The sequence below is a fragment of the Micrasema longulum genome, unplaced genomic scaffold, assembly GCF_059751315.1.
Source record: "Micrasema longulum isolate JH-2025_06_02 unplaced genomic scaffold, ASM5975131v1 h1tg000177l, whole genome shotgun sequence".
NCBI classification, from domain to species: Eukaryota; Metazoa; Arthropoda; class Insecta; order Trichoptera; family Brachycentridae; genus Micrasema; species Micrasema longulum.
This window is the reverse complement of record NW_028277382.1, coordinates 15,461-41,180: the sequence shown is the minus strand read 5'-3', so window position 1 is coordinate 41,180 and position 25,720 is coordinate 15,461. Positions and strand designations below refer to the sequence as shown.

Genomic DNA, 25,720 nt, shown 5'->3' with positions numbered 1-25,720 from the left:
GTAAGTATGTATATTTTATATATAAGTATTTACATAATAAAATAAATACGTACATATCAATGTAAATTACGTGTAGGTATGTTTATAATGTAAAAAGATTATCTAGAAATTAAATTGTTAACAAGTTTTTTGACTCATGGCTTCCCATGTCAATTAGCCATTCGCCATTTTTTTCCCAAAACATGTTTTATATTTCGTTTTATCAGATATAAGGCACTAAGTCATACAGCTTTGGCTGTAACATGACAATATCAATAACATAGGCGTTATACAAGTGGCATTTGTTTTTTATTGAGTACATTCGACATCTTTCTGACTTTTGAAAGCAGTACCTTTTTAAGCAAATAACTTCTACTCTCGAAAGAGAATAAAATACATACCACTTTCGGACAAAGAGATTTTGAGTATTATTCAATTAAAATCTATAACCTACTTCCACTATCTATTAAAACAATTAGTAACGAGAAAATGTTTAAAAAGGCTTTAAAAAAATGGATACTGGAGCTAGGTAGAAGTAAAATGGATTGTCTCATTCGCCCATACCAATATTAAATCAACTGCTCCACAACTGTATAGCTTATGTTAGGTTTTTGTTATTTTCATTGTGTGTTTTGTAATATAAATAATATAGATGTACATAAATACCTTGTTTTTAAAACTGTCTGAATGTTTGTTAATTATCTTCATTTTTAAAGTTAGTAGTCTTTGTTTATTCTCAAATGTAATTTAAAAAAAGTATGTTGTTAAGTGTCCTCGGCACGGAAAACCTCAGTGAGGTCACATTATTTTTATTATTAATTATAGTTTGTAAGCAAAAAATAAAATAAATAAAATATTTATTTGTAATCCAACAGGTCCAATAACACTCTTGCGGTCTTGCGAATAACACTGGCCACTCAGAATAGAGAAATATTACATTTTCGTTTTACATTTTTAAAGTAATGAAGGTCCATGAAATACTGTCCCGTAAAAAAAAAATCACTAATTATTAGGATCATGAAAAATATTTTTAAATTTGTAATTTTGAATTCCGCAAAAACGATCATTCCATTGGCCACGCCCCTTATTCATGTTGATTTGTTCTTGGTCATTGAAATTTGTTAAGAACATTATCACGAATCTTGACGTCACAACAGCCGAGGTCAAAAACATCGCGTTTTTCTAGCAACGTATTTTTATAAAATACCCTTTTTACATTAATGTATGAAAATATTTCTCCACAATATCCATATTGATTTTAAAAATACAATAAGTTATTCTAAATCCATTTCATATATTTTTATTAGTATTCGTAGTATATGATATTTCCCTATTATATACAAGTTTATTGGAAATTCCTTCCTAAAGGATTTGTGAAGTGGCAATCTGTATTAGATGAAGGATGGTAGTTCAGGTAGGTTTATACAGGTAGAACAACTTATTTAGCGAACAAGATAAGGAAACATTCATTCCAAAAGAGTACAATTTAAAAAATATAATTTATTATTTACTATTATATTTTTTTGTTTTTTTTTTTTTTAAATATAAATAAGAGGTAAAACAGAGTATAAAAAAAATAAAGATCAATAACATAACAATGAAATACATATTAACAGTAAGAATAGAAATTACGTGGAGCTCTATTGTCGCCAAGAAAAGTCAAAATAAATATCCTCCAATCACAAGAAATAATGCTCCTGCTCTTCCGGCCAGACCTACTGTACTAGTGCACCCCAAAGATTCCCAAATGTCGTCCAAGTCTACACTTGACTTGCTGAAAAAATCTGCTACTCCAGCTTCACTGGGGATCACGGTGACTGGTATACGTGAGATGAAGAATGGTGGAGTACTAGTCCACCCGAGTACCAAGGATGAGGCAATAAAACTTACTAATGCGCCTGAACTCACCAATTCTGGTCTCGTTGCCAAAATCGCGCTGCACAAACTTCCTCGTGTCGCAATTTATGACCTGCCGCAAGATTTTCCCCTTGAAGAAATCGTCACTGCAATACATAACCAAACTAAAGATGACACAGGCTTACCGCTTGATTCGCTTATGGACCAAATTAAATTTTCACACAAATCTGGTCCACGTTCTGGTAACTGCATACATGTTGTCAGAGTGCCCTCTGCAGTCCGACACTCACTAATAACCTCGGCGAGACTAGCTTATAACTGGGACATCCACAAGGTGCGCGACTGGATCGACAATCTTAAATGTGCCCACTGCCAACTTTATGGCCATATAGCCACTAAATGCCCATCAGATGCTCCTACTTGCTCCCATTGTGCTAAAACCGGACACAATAAAAATTCGTGCTCGAAGCTAGACAAGCCTCCAGTGTGCGCCACTTGTACATTCTTCCGAAAACCTGCCACACATCCAACAGGGTCTTCTGATTGTCCAGCGAGAAAAGCTTCCGAAGCCAAGGAATTATCAAAGATCGATTTTTTAGCCAAAAACTAAATCGTCCAGTTGCAACCTCTAACTCATTTTCATACTACTACCAAAATGTACGAGGTGTAAATACTAAATTAAATTCTCTCATGTGCAATATTGCTATCTGCCACTATGACATCATTTTTCTCACCGAAACATGGCTAAATGATAGTATCGAATCTTCTGAACTTGGGCTGACTGACTACAATATTTTTAGATGCGATCGTTCTACAACTTATGGCAAGACGAGAGGAGGAGGTGTTATGATTTGTGTCAGCAAAAGAATATCTTGTAATGTAATTGATTCATCAAACTGTGTAGCTGATCAAATATATTTGTGTGTTAGAATTGGTCACAAAAAACTTGTAATTGGGTGTGTCTACATTCCTCCGACATCGTCAATTGATATTTACAAATCCCATTCTGACATGGTGGAAAAAGTATCGGTAGTTTCTAACTCTATTTTCATCTGCGGAGACTATAACTTGCCTAAAGTAACTTGGATCAACGACAATGAAGGCGTTAATGTGGCAAACCCCATATCTGTAAATGCTTCTCTAATTGTTAACATTTTCTCATATTTAAACATGTTCCAATTGAATTCTATACTTAACTGCTCAAACTATTGCCTTGATCTAATCTTTAGCAATAATTCTAATTCTACTGTCATTGAATCCATTGATCCATTATTACCAGTCGATAAACATCACCCTCCACTTTCTGGAGATATTTGCCATTCATTTTCTAATAACTTACTCAAACCTAATGACTTAAATTTAAAGATGGTGATTATGCTGGCCTCAGTCAATATCTTTCAGAAATTGATTGGAACAGTATTCTAAGCAATTCTCATATAAATGATGCAGTCATCTTATTTAATGATAAAGTCGCAATTGGGATGGAACAATTTATCCCACAAGGAAATTTTATTCAACCTAAGTTTCCAAAATGGTTTAGCTCTGATTTAAAGACTCTGATTTTGAAAAAGAAAAGGATCCACAAACTTTATAAACAAACTGGGAATCTCAAATTTTATCAACAATTTTCTCAACTAAGAGAACTTGCGAAGTCTGAATCATCCAATTGTTATAGATCATACATCAATGAAACTGAAACAATGTTGTCCATAAATCCCAAAAAGTTTTGGAGTTTTGTTTCTAATAAGCGTTTCAATAACGATCTGCCAATAAGTATGTTTCTTAAAGATAAACACGCATCTAATGGTACCGACATAGCTAATCTTTTTGCAACGCATTTTTCTTCAGTATATGTTAATAATTCTTCCAATGTTAATTCCTTATTTAGCTATACTAATACTGTAGACCTGAATAATTGTGAAGTGTCAGCTGAGGATGTCAGAATCGCTCTAAGTAAACTTGGTAATGGTAAATGTATTGGTCCAGATGGTATTCCTGAAATACTACTATCAAATTGTAAATCTAGTCTTGCCAAGCCTCTGTCTTTACTGTTTAATATGTCTTTAACAACGAGTGTATTTCCTGATATTTGGAAAATTTCTATAATAAGACCGATATTCAAATCTGGTGATAAATCTAACGTAACTAACTATAGACCCATTTCAATGATATCTCCTGTACCTAAACTATTCGAATCAATTATTACAAAAAAAATAACACCTATATTTAAAAATGTGCTGATTGAGGAGCAGCATGGATTTAGGACAGCCAAATCAACGACGACCAATTTGCTTTCTTTTACTGATACTATTTTTACAGCGTTCGAGAATAATCTTCAAGCTGATGTACTGTATACAGACTTCTCCAAGGCCTTTGACAAAGTTGATCACAACATTTTATGTGCTAAACTTCGTGCTGTAGGCATTAGAGATCCCTTTTTATCGTTTTTAAAATCCTACCTCTCACATAGAAAACAAAGTGTAAAAATCAATAACTTCATATCAAATAGCTTCCTAGTAACTTCTGGTGTACCACAGGGTGCCCACTTGGCCCCTCTTCTATTTAATCTGTTTGTTAATGATGCTGCTAATGTTTTTTCTTTTACAAAATTCTGGCTTTTTGCTGACGATAACAAGATACTTAAGCTAATTAAAAATATTGATGACTGTGTCAGACTCCAAGAAGACATAAATGCATTTCATACTTGGTGCAAAACTAATAACATGGAACTTAACATCGATAAATGCAAAATTATTTCATACCATAAATGTAAACATCCTTTTATTTTTGATTATAAACTTAATGGCCAAGTTCTTTCGATTGTCACCTCTATAAGAGATCTTGGAGTGATCCTAGATAATAAACTAACTTTTCTGGAACACTTTGATAATATAGTAAACAGATCCTTAAAAATTTTAGGCTTTATTAATAGAACTACGTCTGATTTCCAAAGTATGCTTACACTTAAAACACTTTATTGCTCTTTAGTTCGCCCTATTCTTGAATATGCATCTGTAATCTGGTCCCCTCATTATGCTGTTCATATCAAGCGCCTTGAATCAGTTCAACATCGTTTTATAAGAAAAATTGCATGGAAGATGGGATTGGAAAGAGGAGACTATTCATATTCTGATATGGAGAGGTTTTTAAGCATATCAAGTCTTGAAAAACGCAGATGCATTGCAGATATAATCTGCATGTATAAAATTATGAACTGTCTCATTGATGCCCCTGAAATTTTGCAAAAGATTCTTTTTAACGTTCCCACCCGTAGACTAAGAAATAATGAAATGCTTTTCCTCGGTCACTACAGGACCAATTATGGTGCACAGTCGCCTTTGCCCAGAATGATCAGGCGGGTGAACGATCATCAAGATCTTGATTATTATGGTGTAAGGATGTCTTTCTTTACAAATCAGCTAAAGAATCTGTATAGTTAGCCTATGCTTTTTACTTAATCTAAAAAATCTATCATCTGTCTTTGCTGCTTATTTCTGTTCCTTATATTTTTTTATTCCTTTGTAAAAATTTCTTTTAATTGTAATGTTTATAATGGACTTTGTCCGTAAATAAATAAATAAATAAATAAATAAATAAATAAATAAATAGTAAACAAAAGCATGGCCTGTCCGTGGGTATACAAGAAATGTTAATGAATTTTTCGCTCCTGTAATAAATAAACAGGTAAGTATAATAAAGGAAAGAGAAAAGAAAATATTATGTAAAATATTATGAGGTACTTTTTAAATTTAGAGTAATTAAAAAAGGAAATAAAAAATACTAAAAAGAACTTAAAAATATTCTTTATTATTAAAGGACTACAAAATATATCAACATTTAATATGATGTAATAACTTATATTTACATATAAGTTATTAATTTAAAAAGTACTTGGTACACTTCCACCCTCTAATGGGCATCTTCAGACTGGTGAATATTATACAATGTAAGGGTAATTTATATAAAACTAAATATTATCTTAAGTGTAGGTACATTTAAAAATAAGTTGAAAAAATACAATACGAAATATTTTAATGGAACAGAGTGAGACTTAGTGAATTATTGAAACATTTGTTGGCGGTATACTTTTAAAAGAATATTCTATTATATGAAAAATATTTATTGTTTTATTACAATGTACAGGGTCTAACTAAGAAGGTTAATAAAGGTCAGTTTTTAAATTCTATCTGTTGATTTATTAAAATTTTATCGCTATTATTTTTTATCCTATTTATTTCTAAAATTTCTAATCTATCTAACTTTTGACCTTTATGTCCTACATCTAAAATTTTTATGTTTTTTTCTTTATCGAAAGTATATTTAAATTCATTCAAATGTGATGCATAGTTTAATAAGTCGTTATTTAATCTATGCGAAGCTCAATGTTCTTTTACTCTATATTTAATAGCGCTCCCACGTTGTCCTATATATGAACCGGGACAAGTACATGTTAGTTCGTATATTCCGCTATTTTCAAATTTGTCGACTTGATCTTTATTATTTATTAATGTTTGGCCCAAAGATTTTTTATTATAAAATGAAACTAAAAGATTATTTTTTTGTAAAACTTGTACTTGTAAAAAGTGTACCAAGTACTTTTTTAAAATTAATAACTTAAATGTAAATATAAGTTATTACATCATTACAATGGAATTCCATCAAGAATTGTCAATAAATAATTAAAATGAAACATTTAATATCTTAAGTTTGAATGCAGGATACTGCGTATTTTTTAAAGAGGAAAACATTTGAAAGTTTGGGATTAACGAAAGATTATCAGTAAAAAAAGAGGATAATAATTTTTAAGAAAAAGTAGTGTAAGTACTAAATTTATTCTTTTCATACTAACGATTCATATAAGGCTGTAAATATCCCAATCCTACCTACATCTTTCCTAATTCAAATTGTTGTTGTCCTTCCGTTCTGTGAGCAAGTCGCATTGTGTAAAGTGTCACTCTGATGAGTCTTTATCATATACCTGCATGTGCAATATGTGCATACTTCTGACAAAGTGCAATTAGTTTTCAATGAACAGCCTAAAAAATACATATCATTGTCTACACGATTCCGGTATCTATACAGTAGTAAAAGTGAAGTGCTTCATGGAAGAAACAAACGGAAGAATTTAAAAGTGAGTATACATTTCTATACAGTCTACAAAATTTCTTCTCTTATCAGTGAACAAAGCCTGAAAGGTGGTGAACTGACCAAACAACTATCAAAATGAAATTTTTCGTATCGGTTATTAAGGTATATAACAAGAGTAAGCATAAGCATTCGAAATATGGTCCTTCAACCTGCGGCCAATTGGCGCATGTTTGATAGAACGGATTTTAGTCTGTTGCGAGCAGTCCCCGGCTACTTTTGAACTTTTGTCTCCTCGCAATTACTAAAATGCCCATTTCTACGCTAAGATGCTGCGCAAATTGATCTGGAAAAGCGATGGTATAATCTTTCACCGGTAAAAAATGTTTTTATCTTAATAAATACTTGTTTAAAATAGCTATTTAAATGTAAAAAACTTCTTATTAATATGTTATCAGTTAGTTATTAGTCGTGAGTTATCCCTTGTCTCTGTCCTGCTCAGTTAGTTGGGCGTATAGTCAAACGATAAACAAAGGTGACGCGTATGCGGAAGGGAGCGACATACTGAATAGAACTTACAGTCGACCGATGCAAACGGTTCGTGTTTTTAACTGTACTACGTGTTTTGCTTACCAAAGTCGACGTGATATGATGTGACGACACTTGTTTCCTCCGCTGGTCATTCCCTTTCCTCTGAAGACAACTTTTTAGCTCGGATTTATATGGCGTGTCATCTTTTTATATTATATCTCAATGGTGACGGTATCTTTTGCATTTTCCGAAAACAGTTATTATATTTGTAACAGATAAAACTGGGCGTTTTTAAATGATCCTTGTTCCCATAATAAACAATTAATTTAAAAAAACCAAAACAATAGGAACACGCCAATAGTAAATACCATTGTTCTAGCGACTTAATTCAGGGAGAAAAGATAGGAATACGTTTGCAAGAAGAAAATTCAGACCGGGTGTCCTCTTAATTACAGTAATTGGACCACATTTAAAAAAGTATATATCGAGTTTGGGGAGAACATTTGTCAGATTCAACATCGTCTTAAACCGATAAATTTACTATTTAATCTGTCTGACTTCATCATCAACTTAAAAAAAAAATTGATAAATAGATTAAAAATTAAAATGGAATTAATATGATCCGTAATTTTTATGAAATTAATTCAAAATATTTAACATATTTTACTCACTTGTAAACACAAGGCAGATATAGCAATGGTAGTAATGAAATGTCGGCATCGTCCCGGTGCCATTTTTTCTTTCTTGAAATGATGTACGTCCAAGGATTTCTGAAAATAATGATAATTTTAAAATAGTATTTTATTTTATTTGTTTATTATAAATTTATTGCATAAAAATAATATACATACTTAATAACAGGGAATCTATATAAAACCAATTAATGTACAATGAAAACGGAGTGTTCTTTGTTTATGAAAGTCTCCATCTAACATGTCACAGCCTGTTCTAAGATAGAAATTTTCTATCTTTAGAGCATAAGTAGTCCAATACTAATAAAACAATTACATAAAAAAGAAAAACTAAAACTACTTAATTATTAATGCCTAGCTAATCAAATGTAAGAAATTAAAAATCATTATTGTACAAATATAAAGTATATATATGTGCCAAGAATACATGTTACTTAAACATAAATAATATAGTATAATATATAATAAAACAAATATAAAGCAATGAAATACATAAAAATATAAATAATATGTGTACCAATTATATAAAGTACTACGTTTTATGATTTACATATATTTTCAAAAAAATCTCTCGCGACACTATTTATATGTGCAGTTATTTTTATTTTAAAATTTGTTTTACATTTTGAGTCTTTTATATTTGGCAATAAATCATTAAATATTTTTGGAGCAATTACATTGTATTGCTTTTTACCAAAGGCGGTGAATACAAATGGGACAATACAGTTAATTTGTGTTGCTGAACGAGTGTTTATATTGTTTTAGGTTCTTTTGACCTCATTTAATTTATCATAAAATTTAAGTAGTAGGCCCCTCACAAACAATTGTCTTACATCCAATATCTTTAACTCAGCGAATATGAAATAATTAGTTTATCTATGCTCGCTGAGTAATGATAAGACATTAGCTTTTCAAATTAATATTCTGGTTCCGTTTCCCTATGAAATCTTTAATCATTTCAATCTTTTCCTTTATTATACCTTTTATCCGCGGCTTCGCTAGTGCGGCACTAGGGAGAAATTAGTAAATTAATTAGTTTTGTCATTAAACAATAAGATCCAGGTGTAATATCGATATAGTCCGGATAGTCTATATCGATTGACGGTCTTCCAACTATCGTTATGCAAAAATACGACAATCCGGAGAACGTAGCATCGTTATTCTGTTTAAATATAAATTCATTTTCTACTAAGTATTCATTTTTCCAGTGAGAATTGAACCGAGGTAGTGAGTTTTTTGGGATAAAAGGTAGCCCATTTTACTTCTCAACTGTCCGGCAATCTTTATTAAAAAAATCAAGTCATTTAGTCGCTACGTTGTGACGTGAAGGAAAAAACAAATTAACAGGCAAACACATTTTCGCATTAATAATATTAGTTAGGATATGACGTATGAATATACGATACTTAAGATCGATTTAATTGCATACTTATGGAAATCATAGAAACATGAGTATCTCTTACATAAATGATCGCATGTGTATGGCGATTTGTTATTTTATTTTTTAAATTATTGTTGAGGGCAACGGAATGTTTGCTATATTTTAGATATATGTGTAATATGTACATAAATATTAGGTTGTGTAATTAGCCTATATTTGATTCAACCTTCATTTGGTGAAACGGAAAACTAAGGTCAAAATTTAAAACATTATTTTTGGAAATAATTACTTTTGCAGTCTCCGATAGTAATGTAATATGTTTTTATAAACTCGTGATCAGATCTTATGGGACGTACTACGCATAATGCCTTGCATACAAATTGGTGATATCTTAGAACTACATGCGCTTAACAATGAAAATTGCCGAAAAATGATTTTTAAACAATGCTTAAAAATTTACACGAATATGTGCAATCTTTTTTTACTTTTTTTAAAAATTTATAAATCATATAGGCTGGAAGTTGGGCTTATCCAGAGACCAATATACGTAAAATGAATTAGAAACTAGTTTAAAAATATCTTCTCTTCAAGACCGTCGAAATAAATACGACCTTCTAGTCCTATTTAAAATTCGCAACTCACTCTTTGATGCGCCTGAACTACTGAGCTCAATAAAATTAAATTTTCCAACTAGAAACTTCAGACAAAACTTACTCTTTCATACCGATAACCATAGAACTAACTATGGTTTTCATTCCCCTGAGCCCAGAATTCTTAGGTCTGCCAACAAACACACCAGTCTTGATTTCTTTGATAACAAGTTGTTTTCTTTCATCTGATCACTGAATCGAATTCAATTATAAACACCTCTCTCCCGCTTCCACTCCCACCAAGTCTACTATATACTATTGTGTCTTCCTACTTTCTTATATAATAATTTTCAATGTATACTTATGTCCTTAAAATGCCAATTGGGCGTATATATAAAAAAAATATTTATAACACAAAGTATAATACATATAAATTGCGTTCCCAAAAATTACTACAACTCAATTCAAGACATAAATAATAATAAAAAAATTACAACCGATAGAACAACAAAGAAAGAAAGCGAGCTTAACATCTTTATATTGCAACAATACGACATATGTATAAGCCATAAAACTTTTCTTAAACTAAATAAATCTATGAAAACGCTTTCAAGAATGGAGGAAGTAGTAAATCTAGGACTAAGGGAGATAAGGTCGTTAACTCCACATGCTAAGCAGACGACAATAATACCCCCGCTATTTATTTATTTATTTTTATTTAGTCATGCAAATACATATATATTACAACAAAAAAAAAACGTATCTCTAACTCTATTAGGCCAAGAGCCATTCGCAACATATATGTGTACGTAATGAGAAATTTTCACATAAATAATTCTAGTGTGACTACCAATAAACAAAATTTGTATTTTTTTTGTTTGTATGCGTTCACATTTACCCTTTATGGAATAAATTTATACTGGTGTAAAATAACTCTTATATCTCTCATACAAAATTGTATATCATGTAACTAATCGCTGTCGGTACATACGTGGACATTTTTGAATAATTTCGGCTATTTTGAAGTAATTAGTTTTAAGAAATTATTCCTGAGGATCAGTTACCCGTTTGGTTGTGTAAAATTATTACTCCTTTACAGATAAACCTCAATATTATAATTATGATAAAAAGTTTTTTTTTCATATATTTTTGTGGTTTAATTATAATGCGGATTATTTATTTATTTTTGTAAATACACTGTGTTGAAAAAATAACAATTTTTTATATTCACGGTACAAATATCAAATGGTTTTCAAGCTACAAATAACATAATTTAAAGAGAAAAAGTTAAAAAACTACTAAATCTTTGTTCAGGGATCGGAGGGTTTACAAAGTGTTTTTAAACATTCGAACACACTTTAAAGTGTCATCTGTATAGATAAAGTAAAACTTTTTATTGAATTTCATTGTTCCTTTTTTGAAAGAATCTACGGTAATATTCTTGTCAATAATATTTTGAATATGTCAAAATGTTTGTAAAAAAAGGCTGGATTTCCACTCCCCATGGGAGTTATTTGCAATGAAATTTGTTGCAACATGGAGGGAAAACCTTTTTAAGAAAGAGATTTGAAAGTCTGGTCACAAACATGGTTAATGACCTGTCATTGGTTGGTTTGAGTGGCGTTGCCTAATAGATAAAATAATTGAACGAGACGCCCATTCTCACACAAATGAATAAACTTCACAAAACTCAACATATCAAAGAGTGAAATTTGAAAACTTTTTAGTACGTGTTAAAATTGTTTTTACAATATTCATTTTATATACATATGTTCCTGTGATATTAAGCTTTCAAACGAAGATAATATTATTAGCTTCGAAAATATTTTGTTTGATAAAATAAAATTCACAGGGAGCGGAGTTGGAAATCGTGTCAATTCACCGTACGTGTGGGAGATATTAATTGGAATTATTATAATAATTTGGCGGTAAAATACGAACATGTCTCCATATGCTGGATATTATATCAGGCCATTATATCTGGATTGCAAATCAGAGGGCCTCATCACACAAGGCGGGTCCGGGATTATACGCACGCAAGTCACTGAGCAACTACTTGAAAGCTAGGCGACGCTGACCATTAATTCGTTCTTCCTGATGCAGGATCAATTTATATTTATTAATTGATGATGCCAGCGGGGAGGATGATAGGTCTGTTGAACAGTTTACCAAGAGAGGTAGGTATTTTCTATACTAGGATTATCAGTTTAAGACTCTTCCTTTCTAACTATGTATCGTTATGTGCGTTAGTGATATAGCTGTCTTTGTTTTTTTATAGTTTTATACGACATATTTATTCGTTTGTACTTTTAAATGTTTTATTGTGCACTTTTTTAAAATACTCATCATTACACAGCCATTTCTGTCCACTGTTGAATACAAGCCTCCCCCATACTCCTCCGCACGTCCCTGTCTTGCACTTTCTGTATCCAGTTAAGGATTAGTAATTCTCTTTATATCATAAGACCACGTGGACAGGGGGGGGGGATTTACGAGGTCTCCACTCGACTAGCCTTTTACTCCATCTTTGGTCTTTTCATCAGGCAACATGTCCGCAAAAGACCTTTTAAGCTTAGCCACCTTTTGGACTACGTTTTTTACTCCCTACCCAACGTATCTCGGTTTTTCTTATCCGACTAGAAAGTTTTATATGTAGCACAGATCTTTCATGTTTTTACTATGCTACACGGCGCTTCCTTGAAGTTGGTTTAGGGAGTGTAAGTGTTTCTACTCCATATGTCAATACTGGATGTACACATTGGTTATACATTTTACATTTCAGACGCTGGAGATTGTTGCTGTCAAAGAAGTTCTTCAAAATTCTCATATGTGCATTGTTATTGACACATTTGCAGTAATAAACATTTAAATTGAACAATAAAATAAAATAAAATGTCTCTATTCGCACACATAGGTGAAGCGTATATTGATTATTTTATACAGAAAATTAAAATGATTAGTCTAACGTTTCAAGTTCCAGTCTAGGAATAGTGAAATACTTAAGTATATTATCACTTATACACGGAATTTCAGGGACAGACAGCGAAACTTCTGAAGAACATTCCTAACGGCAAATTAAAAAAAAAAAAGAAAAAAAATCATCATTATAATTTGAAAATGGAGACAATCCTTCATTTCTCAGACTAGCGTCTCTTCCACAAACACCTTTCTTGAATTTTATTATTGATTTTTTTTTATTGCAAATAAATTATTTGTACCATTTTTTTCCAATAGACGCCACGCCGGCGCCGTACGGACTGAAATCGAAAACAGTTTTTTTTCTATTTATTTATCAAATTCATGTAGAGGTATGTTAACAAATATGGCCAAAGAACACTTCATTATACAATTACTAAAATTTTTAATAAGATTTCTGAGCAGATCTTAAAAGAAAATGTTGACAAAAAATAAAAACTTTTAAGAAAAAAAATATTAAATGACTTAATTAAATATAACAAGGCTTTATTTTGATTATTATTTTATGTTAACAATCATCTATTAATTTATTTTTTTGTAAAAATACGTATGCATTTAGTTCCTAATAATGTTTATATTTCTCTAACGTTTTTCTTTGTAAAGGAAAAATAAGAAATCAGCTGACAAGCCGGTTTCGCGGTTTAGTGGGTTTCATTATTTTTCCTTTTATATTTTCTGTTCATGTTTACCTTCTTAAATAAAAATAAATACAAAAAAAATCTAAAAAACGTATTTTCGGTTAAGATTTGTTAATCACGATATTTATAAAATATGTTATGTGAACATAAATAACACTTCAGCCTAAAATAACGGTCGGCCTCGTGGTGTAATGGTCAGCGCATTTGCCTACCATGCAAGAGGTCTCGGGTTCGATTCTCGACAGAGTTAATTTATTTATTAACGGACATTGTCCATGTATACAATTTATAAGGTTTAAATATTACAATAAAAGAATAGTTTAAAACATTTAAAGAAAAAAGAAAGAAGCATTGACAAACATAAGGGACATCGAGACAAGATCTGGACTATTTATTTAGTGCTCGTTTAAATCGTTGTAAACTTAAACCAAAAAAGTCCAGATCCTGTCTTGAGTTAACAATACGACAAAGGCGGGTCATTGGAGAATTTAGGCCATAGTTTGTTCTATGCTGATCGATGAACAGTACTTCATTGTTTCTCAATCTACGAGTCTAATGCGAAATATTAATTTAATAGGGTGTTTTCACACTGAAATCTTTCATAGTCCCTGGACTGGTACCTAAAGCGTAAGACTGAACATCTTACCTTCATGTAACAAAAATAATCAGATGCGCTGCGATTGGTGTACCAATGCAGTGCCATATGCACCATTAGGTATGGATGGTGAATGATGATTATGAAATAACACTTGCATCGCTTTTATTGTGAATATTGCAAACAATGTTCTCTGATCTTTTGATTCTCGGAAATAGCTTGCTGATGAAATGTCAAACGTGTCGATACATTATTTTTATCTTGGGTGGATTGTAAATGTCGCCATATTTTTATACAGGCTAATTCTTTATGTTCATCTCGCTCTGGCTGGCAATTTCTCATAATTGTCAATAAAATAGCCATAAAACGTTTGGATGTGACATTTTATTTCGTTAAGAAGCAATGATGGACAACGCGTAGATTACAAACATAATATCTGTACTCCTGAGGCAGACGAATGCAAATCCAAACATCAAATGTTCAACACAAGCCTAAAGAATTTACTTTCTCCAGGTGATTTCTAATAATTTAAAACATTAATTTGTAATTTTAGTAACTAAATATATTGGTTCTTTCATTATAAGACTTAGATATTTTTAAAATCAATGGACATGATCATAAACTAGATACGAAAATCAAAATGTCATTTCATCAAATTCTGGATTTGCATCCGTCTGCCTCTGAGGTACAGATATATTATATTGCTAGACCCATAACCCTTTATAATTGATCACGGAATGCAACGTGTCCTAAACAATAAAATTAATAAAAATAAAGAACAAAGTACAAAAGCCACAGTACAGTGGAGGTACAGTGGAGAGTTGAGAGGGGGATTACCTGGAAAAAAGCGACCAAATAGAAAAAAGCATACGTGCTAACTGACCAACATAACTGAGATTCTAAAGAAAGAACCCAACCTTTCATCGAAACTGTTCATATAGACTTGTGTCTTTCTTCAGTTTTGCATATTCACTATCGGAAAATGTAATATTCCTTTACAATCAAACCGCTAAAATAACAAAAAATTAAAATTTTAAAAGCTTTTATTGGACTCCTCACTGCAGTATTGTCAATTTGCGATCAATCAAATACACATGCTCAGTACAATCACCTTTTTCTAATATCTTATAACGACGTTTCAGCACCGTTAACAGAGACATTTTTTATCACAGTATTTTAAGAGTTAAATGATGACGTGATTAATCTTACAAAATTCCATTGCTTTACCACAAAAAAAAAAAAAAAAAATCTTCTTTTCATTATATTCATTTAACCTTCTTCCTCCAAAGGTTGTATCGGTGGTGTCCTAAAAATAAAATGGTGCTGGCAGCGTTCTGCAACGAGTACTCCTGCTGCGAGAAGAAAAAGTCCCTGGGGGAGATCGTGACGACTACGCCTCGGTCCTTCGTCAGAAAGAAGTGCGCTTATTTGAAGATGAGGACAGAGGATATGCCAAATTGATTAAAGGTATTCCCGGTGAGTTAACACCTCCACCGATTTTATACTTTCTTTATTATACACGACTACACGTTAATTAAATAAAATTAACACAAATTAACAATGTTTCTTCCGTGACCAAAATCTACATGATTAAGACTAATAGGAATTTTTATTTTTTAGCAGGCAATGCATTTTTTTGAACTTTGGGGAAACCCCGTTTTGCCTGTAGGGGGAAGGCAAATCGGGTACACAAAAACAAAAATTAGAACTCCAGTTATTGAACAAAATTTCACTAATCGTAACACTTTCTCAGTAAATTGGACAAGTTGAAGTTAACACATAAACCAAGCATAATTTTTTGCATTTATTGATGCACAGTAAGTATTACACGAGTCATAATAACAAAGCATATTTATCTTTATTACGTTATTATTTTTGGCACGCCAAGGTAGACTTATTTGTCTACGAGGTGAGTAAGCCAATAATCTTTGCAAATGTTTTGTGTCGCTTTTGTGTTAACAGTCACATATCAGAAGTATCTGTTTTGCCTACCGTAACCGTCCTGCTCAACCTTCCCCTATATATATTTATGGAATCTAATCTGCTTTCTTAAAATTACAAATTTTAGTAGTAGAATCATAACGTTCTTCAAAATATTATTTAATTGGGAAAATGTTAATCAACAGTCACAAGATTGTCTAATCATTCAGTTACTAACAAATAATCATCAAATCCAGAACGAGGTCAAAAGTTACCTAATTACAGTTTTTCCTGAAATTAAATTGTTTTAGCATGTAAATACTACACAGTCATATTCAAGCGTTTGCACGAGGAGATATGATATTTATACCAATTACCACTCAACCCCATTTTCATTTTAAACTGGTACTTCAGTTTCTGTTAGATTTATATATTAAAAAGTTAGTTAAACCAAACTCATTTAAAGCTATTATACTATCCTACCATATTTCCGTTTGAAATATAAGAACATTAGAGATATTTCAAATTTTATATAATTTTTTTAATATTGCTACAAAAGGATCTTAGTTTTTTTTTCCATTTGTTCGATATAACTTTATGGCATGTAAGTATTATATTGCTAGACCCGTCACCCTTCGTTTTTGCTACATCGCATCAGGCAGTCTATTTAAGACGCGTGGGAGATTACGTGCCCTAATGTTGTCTTTACATAAGATATAGTATAAGTACTTATTTTCATACTATCTAGAATAAATAACAAAAACATGAAATCAAGAACTGTCTTTCATCTAAAGTAAAAAGCAAGAATGAGGATTCAAAAAAAGATTATACGTATAAATGTAGTCTATTAACTTAATACTTTATTTTCCCCTCGTTTTGAGTATATAGATATTTTCTTTGTGGGTTTATCAAAAGAAGCTAATAATGTGTTTGTTCGTGCAGCAACTCGATCACAAAGTACCCATTCAGTGTATTGTAGAACTAAAGAAAACCTTCTTTCTAAACCATAACAATTTTCCAGCCATTTCCTTTAAACAAAGGCAGTCAAATATTTCCGCGTCATTTGTTCTACCCTTTTGCGATCACTGAGAACAAATATCGCAGAATGTTTTATAAGGAAATTTACCTCGATATTACACTCAAGGATGTTTACAGTATATTGATGTAATTTGACATCCTTTCCTGATTTATTCGGGTAACTAGTTAAAGAAACTTTTTTTTTTTTAGTAAAAGATGAATGGGAGAAATTTTATGTTCAGTGTATAACGGTATATGTACATTTGAGTAGGCTGATGATGTATAAAGTTTTTTTTTTTTTTAGATATCAAAGTGAAAGGGGTCTAAAAAGTTGCCCTTTGGATCGCATTGAACGTAAAAATTATTTAAAAAAAAAATCCATACTACTTTTGGCCCTCAACAGAAGTTTGAAGTTTATAACTGTCTGAACATTTTTTAATTTTCTATACTGATAAAATTATTTTTTGTTCGTAAAGATGTTCGTAAAGAATCACAGTACAAATTCAAACACGTTTTAAAACTACCGAAATGCAAAAAGTTTACACTCCACGGAACTGATTCCGTGGAGCGCCTGACAAATATTGACGAAAACAATAGCACATTAAAACAATACTACCCATTTATTACAAAACAAAGTGCAACTCACGCCCTTGGATGCTTATATAATAAGATTTAATGCAGATTATAAAATTTAATACGACTGATTTTCTTACTTAAATAAGAAATGACAGCCGGTTTAGTGCGAAAAATTGACTTTTTCGAAAACTTTAAGCTGTGGTTGAGGGCCAAAAGTATTATCAAATATTTTTTTATATATTTTTTGCATCCCGAGTAATCCAAAAGGCAACTTTTTAGACACCTTTCATTTCAAAATTCAGAAAAAAAATATCAGCCAACCCTAATGTACACCGATATTTTCGATTTTATTGCAGAATTCGACATAGTTACATTTATAGAATTTTATTGTTATCGTTTTTTGTTCTAACATGACACTTCAAATATATTTTAACATAAACCTTCTTCTTCACATACCTCTCGTTTCATCTAATTATAGGCAAAATTCATATTTATGGTGAACTTTTAATAATTTTAATGTAATAAATAAATCATTTAACATTGATTTATTTGCAAATAATCTTTATGACGTACGGCGTTTGCTTTCGAAATAATTCGTAGTATTTTTTCTTTTCTTTTGAATTAACATTAAATTACTATTCATTTTATATTCGAGAATCTTTTTGAACTTACTGCGATACTACTTGTGAACACCTGTAATTGGCTTATTTGTTTTTTGTTTTGTTATATATAAATATAAGGTTATTATAGCTGTTGGTTTTCCAAATAAATAAAATAAAAATAAATATTGAAATAAAAAAAAAACACATTCAAACTAAAAAAACATATCAAAATATTAAAAAAAAACATACTAATCTACATAATCCTTGCTTTCATATGTTTATATCTCTCTTCTCTTTCTGCTAGTGGATTAGACTAAAAAAAACAGAGAATAGTAATATAAAATTGCGAAGTCGAAAGGTTTAAACATGCTTCAGGTCATGGATTCGAATGTCTTACCCCTTTTTTTACATCATTCCAACAGAAGCAACATTACTAATAATTGAACTGTCAATTCTGAAGGGATAGTTAGATAAATATCTAAAACATACGGTGCTTGAAATCTCAAATATATGTTTTTTTTATAAATATACTAGAAATCAATGTAGAAACATACGTTAAAACACGGAAAATATATTTCTCGTTATGCTCCGTGCGCCTGTTATAAATCCTTTCATAAGTCCAGATAAAATAAGTTAAACATTTTTCTAAATGCATTTAAACCACATCAAAGTAATTGAATTTGCACTGCCGGCGGCGGCGCCCTTAAATGATTCTAATAATATATTCATTTATTCGTAGTGACTTACCGAAACAAGATTTTCAGCCAAAACCGATATCAAATTTCTTCTTTTATTCTAGTTTCGGGCGAAACCGAAACTTATTTAAATACATAAGTGACTTCAAAACGCACAAAATGAGGCGTTTTTATTGTTAATCATTACAAGTACATTTAAATAAATGTAATACGCACAAATAAAAAGTTTAAATTTGTTTATTTTTAGCGTTTTTTGGTTTTATTTCAATAAGTAAGATTATCGGACAAATCTCAGAGACTTTTAAAAAATAAATTACAATATATTATTTAACATTAGCTTAAGGGTTATTGAGAAATACTGAGGTTCACTGTTGTGTTATACACATTACTTGTATGTAACAGTTCATAAATTTGTTAGTACATTTTAGGACATTTGTACTAAAATCTAGTTCTTCAATTAATTAATTAAGAAAATTTATTCACAACATTTTACAATGTACGCTTTAAGAACTTACTAACTATGAAGGAATAACAAAAATATAAACACGAAAGATCTTACTAGATAACTAACTAGAACTTCTAACATTAGTCAACAAATCACAAAATCAGTTTAGTTGAAATTGTTTATGGTAGACAACGGTAATATAATAACCAATTATTTGAATGAACAAAAATCTAATATCTCTAATTGAGTTGTTTTTTTTATTTATGAATATGAATATATGAATCCGAGAGTACAGCTGAACGTAATCCGACACATCCCGACCGCAGGTTTCGGCCGAGCCGAAGTTTCGACTAATGTTTGTCCGAAACTGAAACCGCTGGTGATTGTTTTATTGGCCAAAACTCGCCTAAACCAAAACTTCGATGGGTCACTATTTATTTGTCAGTTCAGAGAAGTACTACGAGCTGGACGCACGTCGGTTTGAATAGTATTTTTTTTTTAAATGTACGGAGAGATGACATAAAATATAAAGGAAAAATATAAGGATGACATAAAATATTTATGTCACAGTCAGTCCCACATGAATATTTAATTAAACCCTTTTTTGTAGTCATATATCAAAGAAGGGTATGCAAATGCTCGGATTCGTATTGAGGTCAGCAAAAGATTTTAGATCAATATTATCAATCAAAAAATTATATTGTTCATTGGTTAGGAGTCAATAAGATTACAATTTTTCAATTTGGTCACCTTTCAATGCTACCCATTGTCATAAAATTGAAAAGATCCAGCATAAATTTCTTCGGTTCAAAAATTTTAAATTGCATTTACCGCGAGAAACTATAATCTTATCTTATCTTATCTCATATGTTTTTTTTTGTATTAAATTGTGCTTTTTTTTATGTTCCTGATTTGGTTAAATGTATTTATTTCAATGTGCCTGTGTGAGGCATCATATTTACTTTGGATATATTAATAAATCTAAGTTGAATCTGCGCATTAATTCTCTGTTCCCGAGAATTCGTTCTCTCGGGAACAAAAAAACTGATGACCAAAAAATTGATTATATTTGCTAAAACCTTAACAAATTTCAAGAGCCGATAATTAAAAAAAATGGAATAGTATTTTAGTTTCTAGTATTTTCATTTTTTTAAGTCTGTATTTTTTTCATTTTTAATTGTGTTTTTAGATTTGCAAATTTTTTATAACCTCTATATGTAAAAGCCCTTTAGGCGTTAATAAATAAATAAAATAACTAGCCTCGGCAACTGGTTCATTTGTGTCTTGGGCCTTAAAAAAGCTTTCTATGCAACGATTTGAGTATCAGCGAAGTGCACTTGCACTTCTATGAGCAGAAAATGAAATGATGACAACGATGTACATTTATTTTTTATTATTTCTTACGAACGTTATTTTTGAAATTCGTTTCAACAGGGTTTTCTCAATTCCATTTCAGTCAGATGCATTTTTATATTGACATAATGTGTTTCCGATTGCCATTTCTCACACACGAGCGCCTTGTTTTCCACTATAATATGAAGCGGAACTATACGAAATATAATATTATGTTTGAACAATCGACTATTGAAGAATTTTTTATTATACAAGAAGTTGGAATAAAAAAAAGCTATTTTAACTCCTAAAAACATCTAGTAAAAATAATATTATTGATAACAGATATTAATTTACTCGTTTGAACTGTAAGAAAACTGAGATCGAAACGTAAATACCATTTTCCAATAGATAATGTCCCAATGTCCAGAATGTGTAGATTAGTCAATTCATCACACGACTTGGAATTTTTTGGATAGATCTTCCGGCTTTTCGTAGATCTCTTCGCGACTAAACAGTGTGGGATGAAGTTGGATTGGCATGGTTTAGCTCAAAGTTTTTGATCTATCTTAATTTTTTTAAATATATTGTATACTATTATTGTTTTGCCCTTGTTTGTCTTTGCTAAATAGTTTTATGTTATTTTTGTTCAATTTCTTGCATTTATGTTTCTTCATGTAACTGTTGTAATTGGCTTAGGCCGTATGTATATAGTAAATAAACAAATAAATAACTAATTACAACTCGTTGAAAATAACCAAGAAATTGAAAAATATGTAAGTATACACCATAAGACTACAATTGTTTATAGAAAGTATATATATTCCATTACTACCAAATTTATTTCAAATACGTCCAAATTTATAAAGACGATTTCTGGATTTTATTTTTACATGAATTATTTATTTAAAGGGTGATTTCAAATTGCAATGTAGCAATATTTTTCCTAGAAAAAAATGACAATAACTGACGCTTTGACGCTTGACTAAGCTTTCTTTATTAGCTGGCAAACTCACAGTGAATGAAGCAGCAAAAGCCGTGGATAGTAAAATCGTGTTTTGTAAAATTGAAATTTTAAAAAGTATCTCAGTTTTGGACCACAAAATGAGCGAGATCGACAAAAAGAGCCTCGGTTTTCTAACTTTATTTTGTTTTTCTTCGCATTTCTCCCATAGACTCATTTTTGACATAAAAAGTTTCGTGCAATAGTTTTTAAACTTGTTAAGCATAATGTAAAGACTTTTATTCACGCTTTTGACAGAAGAAAAGGTCAGGGTTGGCAATGGAAAAAATTAAATTGCTTGTCACTTGTTTTTAGTTAGCATTTCCTGAAATAAATTGGGCGAGTTGTCACAAAATTAATAAACTGTCAACTCATTGACAAAAGTTTATTAATTAGAATAGCAGGACTAAATTCAAATATTAGTGCAATAATAATGTTAATAAATGAAACTTTCTAAATAATCAAAGTTTTTAAAATTTATTAAATTACCTAGGTTCACTAAAAAAACCTCGATTTCATATTTGAAGGGTACAAGATATAAAATATGGATGTTAATTGTCATGTTTTTTGTACTAATAATGGCATCTAACGACAGCTCACATAATCAACATTTCTTTTAAATAAAATTTGACATAAAGTCACTGTTAACGAAAAGGCGGACTGTAAATGAAAATCGAATTTCATTCAGTTTTGTTAATTGAGAAATATTTGAGAAAGGAATAGGTACATGGAGTGGATACCTACCTTTATTATAATCTGAATGTTCTTCAATTTCTGGCACTGGATCACAAAATGAACTATAAAATGAGACAATGTTTTTCACGACACGCGACGATTTCAACCACTTTTTTATCCGATTTTATGTCAATGTTGTTTTGTTTTTGTTCTAAATCCGAAACTTCTAATTTTGAATATCTTCTATCTCGATGTTAGGTAGGTACCATAAAGATGGGTCAAAGGAAGGATGGGAATGAAAGGTTATCGGCCAGGAATAGTATCGATAAATGCTGCTATTTACTTAACAGTCACTACTTTTCAAGGTAAAATTAAAATTATAATATAAAAGTAAAATTAAAATTGAACAAGAAAAAATGCATACGGGGTATAAAGGTGGATGTCAGTTAAATACTGGAAATAAAGCGATTTTAGATTACATAAAACAGAATAGGTTATTTACATTAAGCATACCCCTTTATATTTATACGTTTATTTTAATGCCCAAGAGATTTGAAAATACAGAAAACGTTATATCTTAAAAATTATTTTTTCACATTTATCCTTTATATCTTATACCCTTCATTACAAATATATCAAAAAGTTTCGTCTATTTTAAAAGATCAAAGAAAATTTACTAGGTTCGGTTTATTATTTCGCTAGTATTGTTACTAAAGTTCAGCTTTTTTAATAAATGCTTTTCTCTAGTGAGTTTATTGAGCTTAATAGATGTTTCAACAGAGATGCAATTTGTTGTGGGGAAAGAAATATTGTAAATCAAAGAATTTACAGAGTTTATGACTTGTCATTGGCTGGTTTAAGCGATCGCTTAACAATTACCATTCAGCATATACGTAGTTAACTTCCAAATTCAATGAATATGGAAGGTTACTATGTTATAAATTAAAAGCTTTAAGGTTATAAATACACTCATTTTTCGTAATACATACATATTAATAAGCAAAATAATACATTCGACTCTCTGGGATGTGTCTATGAACCAGTGAAGTGGCTACATCCACAAAATATTCAATATTCAATATTATGTGTGAATTGTGAAATGAAAAAAAAAGAGTGTTTTGTGTTCAGTATTAATTATTTGATGTATTTTTGTTGAATTATCAATGTGATGTATTTTATTTGAAACAATAAAATTAACCGTTGTTAATAACAATACATTTTTTACATTTGTAGGTAAAGCATTAGTTTTCACCATGTTTATTTTATCGTGCATAGGTCTTTTTAGCGTGTGAATTAAAAAATAAATATCCACATCATTCAGTGTTTTCCTGGGGATATTTTGACCTTTGACATCTTTTAACCTTTGACATTTCAAAATAGACAGAGGTATAAATAGATAAAAAAATAGCGTGCAAATGGATCTCGTGTAACGAATTCTATGACCATACTTTTTTGGTAGCCATTTTGAGAATTTAGAAGAATTTCCATGTACGTACGGGTATTTAGATTTATTATTTCCTCTTCTTACTTCGCATTGAAATCGGCCAGTTTTAAAACCATTTAGGTACCTTTATAATAGACAAAAAATGGAAAGTTTTGTAAATGCATTGATTTCCATATTTTCAAGAGCTTGAGAACAGATTTTTTTTTAGATAGGTTGAGATTTCAAAGGTAAAAATATACCAAGGAAATCACTTAATGGTGTGGATTACTTTTTAATGTACACACTAAAAAGATCTTGAAACGATAAAAAACATTCATCTTTGTTAAAAAATAACCTTATATTTATATCAATCCTGCCAGCGAAAGTCCACAATTCGTCAGCAAATATTTGAATATATCCAAAATATTATTAATTGAAAACACAGTTTTTTTTTTATGATTCACGCATTTTTGCTTCGGTATTTTTTCCACTTGATAGTGGTATTACGATCAACTTGTTATGGATAGTGTTTTTCTGTACGTTTCTAAGGACTGCCTTTGACATCGGCGGCTTCAGCTGTTTTATCTTCCTGCTTGCAGAACCAGCCTGCCAAAGGTAATTCCAGTAGAAAGAGCAATGTCTTTACTCAAACGTATCTCTTCGGATACCGACATCTTTCATGTTTCTGAAATAAAGTTTAGGGATGGTAGCTTCCCTTTACTCTAATTACTGGGTATTTTTATTTTTACGTTTTGCACATTAAAATTGTATTGTTAATTTCTTTCGTGTCATGTCCGCCTTGATATCTTTATAAATATAATTCTTTTGTTCGTGTGATGTCACTAAACTCCTCCTAAACGGCTGAACCGATTTACTTGCGGTTGTCAGAGAAATGTAGACCTTTGCGCTGCGCGTGTTCGTTAATATCAAAACTTTCAATCGAATCTGTAAAAAAAGTTAAAAGCATAAATATTTTTTTAATCAACCTACCAGTTTTGCATTCAATGAGAATGCATTTACAAAAAAATTGAAGGATGTTTTTTTTTTGTGTTTAAAATAAGTTTGTTTTTTAATGTTTACAAACGTTCGCTTTTTATAGATCCAAATCAAATTTTTTCCTTACATTCCTTATAATTTCTTCCCATTTTTTTATTTTAACTGGATTTTTGATAATACTAAATGACTGACATTCAATACATTATTGAATATGGAATTCATGAATAAAATGCACCCCTGTTGGCGAGAAAAACCTAGTTGTCAAACGTCAATTTGCAAAAATAACTCGATATTTGAATATTGATAATTTTTAGTTTTGGGACTCAATAATAAACGAGTACCTAGGTACCTACTTATCGAAAGTCTTTTCCCAAGCTAATAACAGGCAAGCCAACGTTCGGGCAGGACAACATCTGTAGGGTCCGCTAGCTTAATATAAATTTTGTAACGTATTATAAAAAAATATTGAATAAATAAGTCAAATAAGAGCTGTAGTGAATTTTCATGAGGGTTTCAAAAATATCATGATTTGTATATCAAAATTTCCGATATACTCGTATATTTATGTAGATCAAATAGTGTAATTTATTTTGTACGAACATTAGGCACTAAGGGATATAGGCGTAAAAAACACAGTTTGATTTGGCAGTTCTTCTTCTCTGTCATTCCTCAGTTCTAAGGGTCGTGATCATTGGTACTCTTTCCAGCCATT

The 25,720-nt window shown here is 30.7% G+C and overlaps 1 protein-coding gene across 2 annotated transcripts in view; it reads right to left on the bottom strand.

Moving 5' to 3' along the window:
• Nucleotides 1-25,720, bottom strand: part of LOC148283936 (uncharacterized) — a 62,827-nt gene that overhangs the window by 23,365 nt on the left and 13,742 nt on the right. For both annotated transcript variants that reach the window (XM_088242902.1, XM_088242903.1), the window contains exon 2: nucleotides 8,124-8,222. In XM_088242902.1, coding sequence (XP_088099028.1) covers nucleotides 8,124-8,186 — 63 coding nt within the window. In that variant the 5' untranslated portion in view covers nucleotides 8,187-8,222. The remainder of the gene's footprint in view (nucleotides 1-8,123; nucleotides 8,223-25,720) is intronic.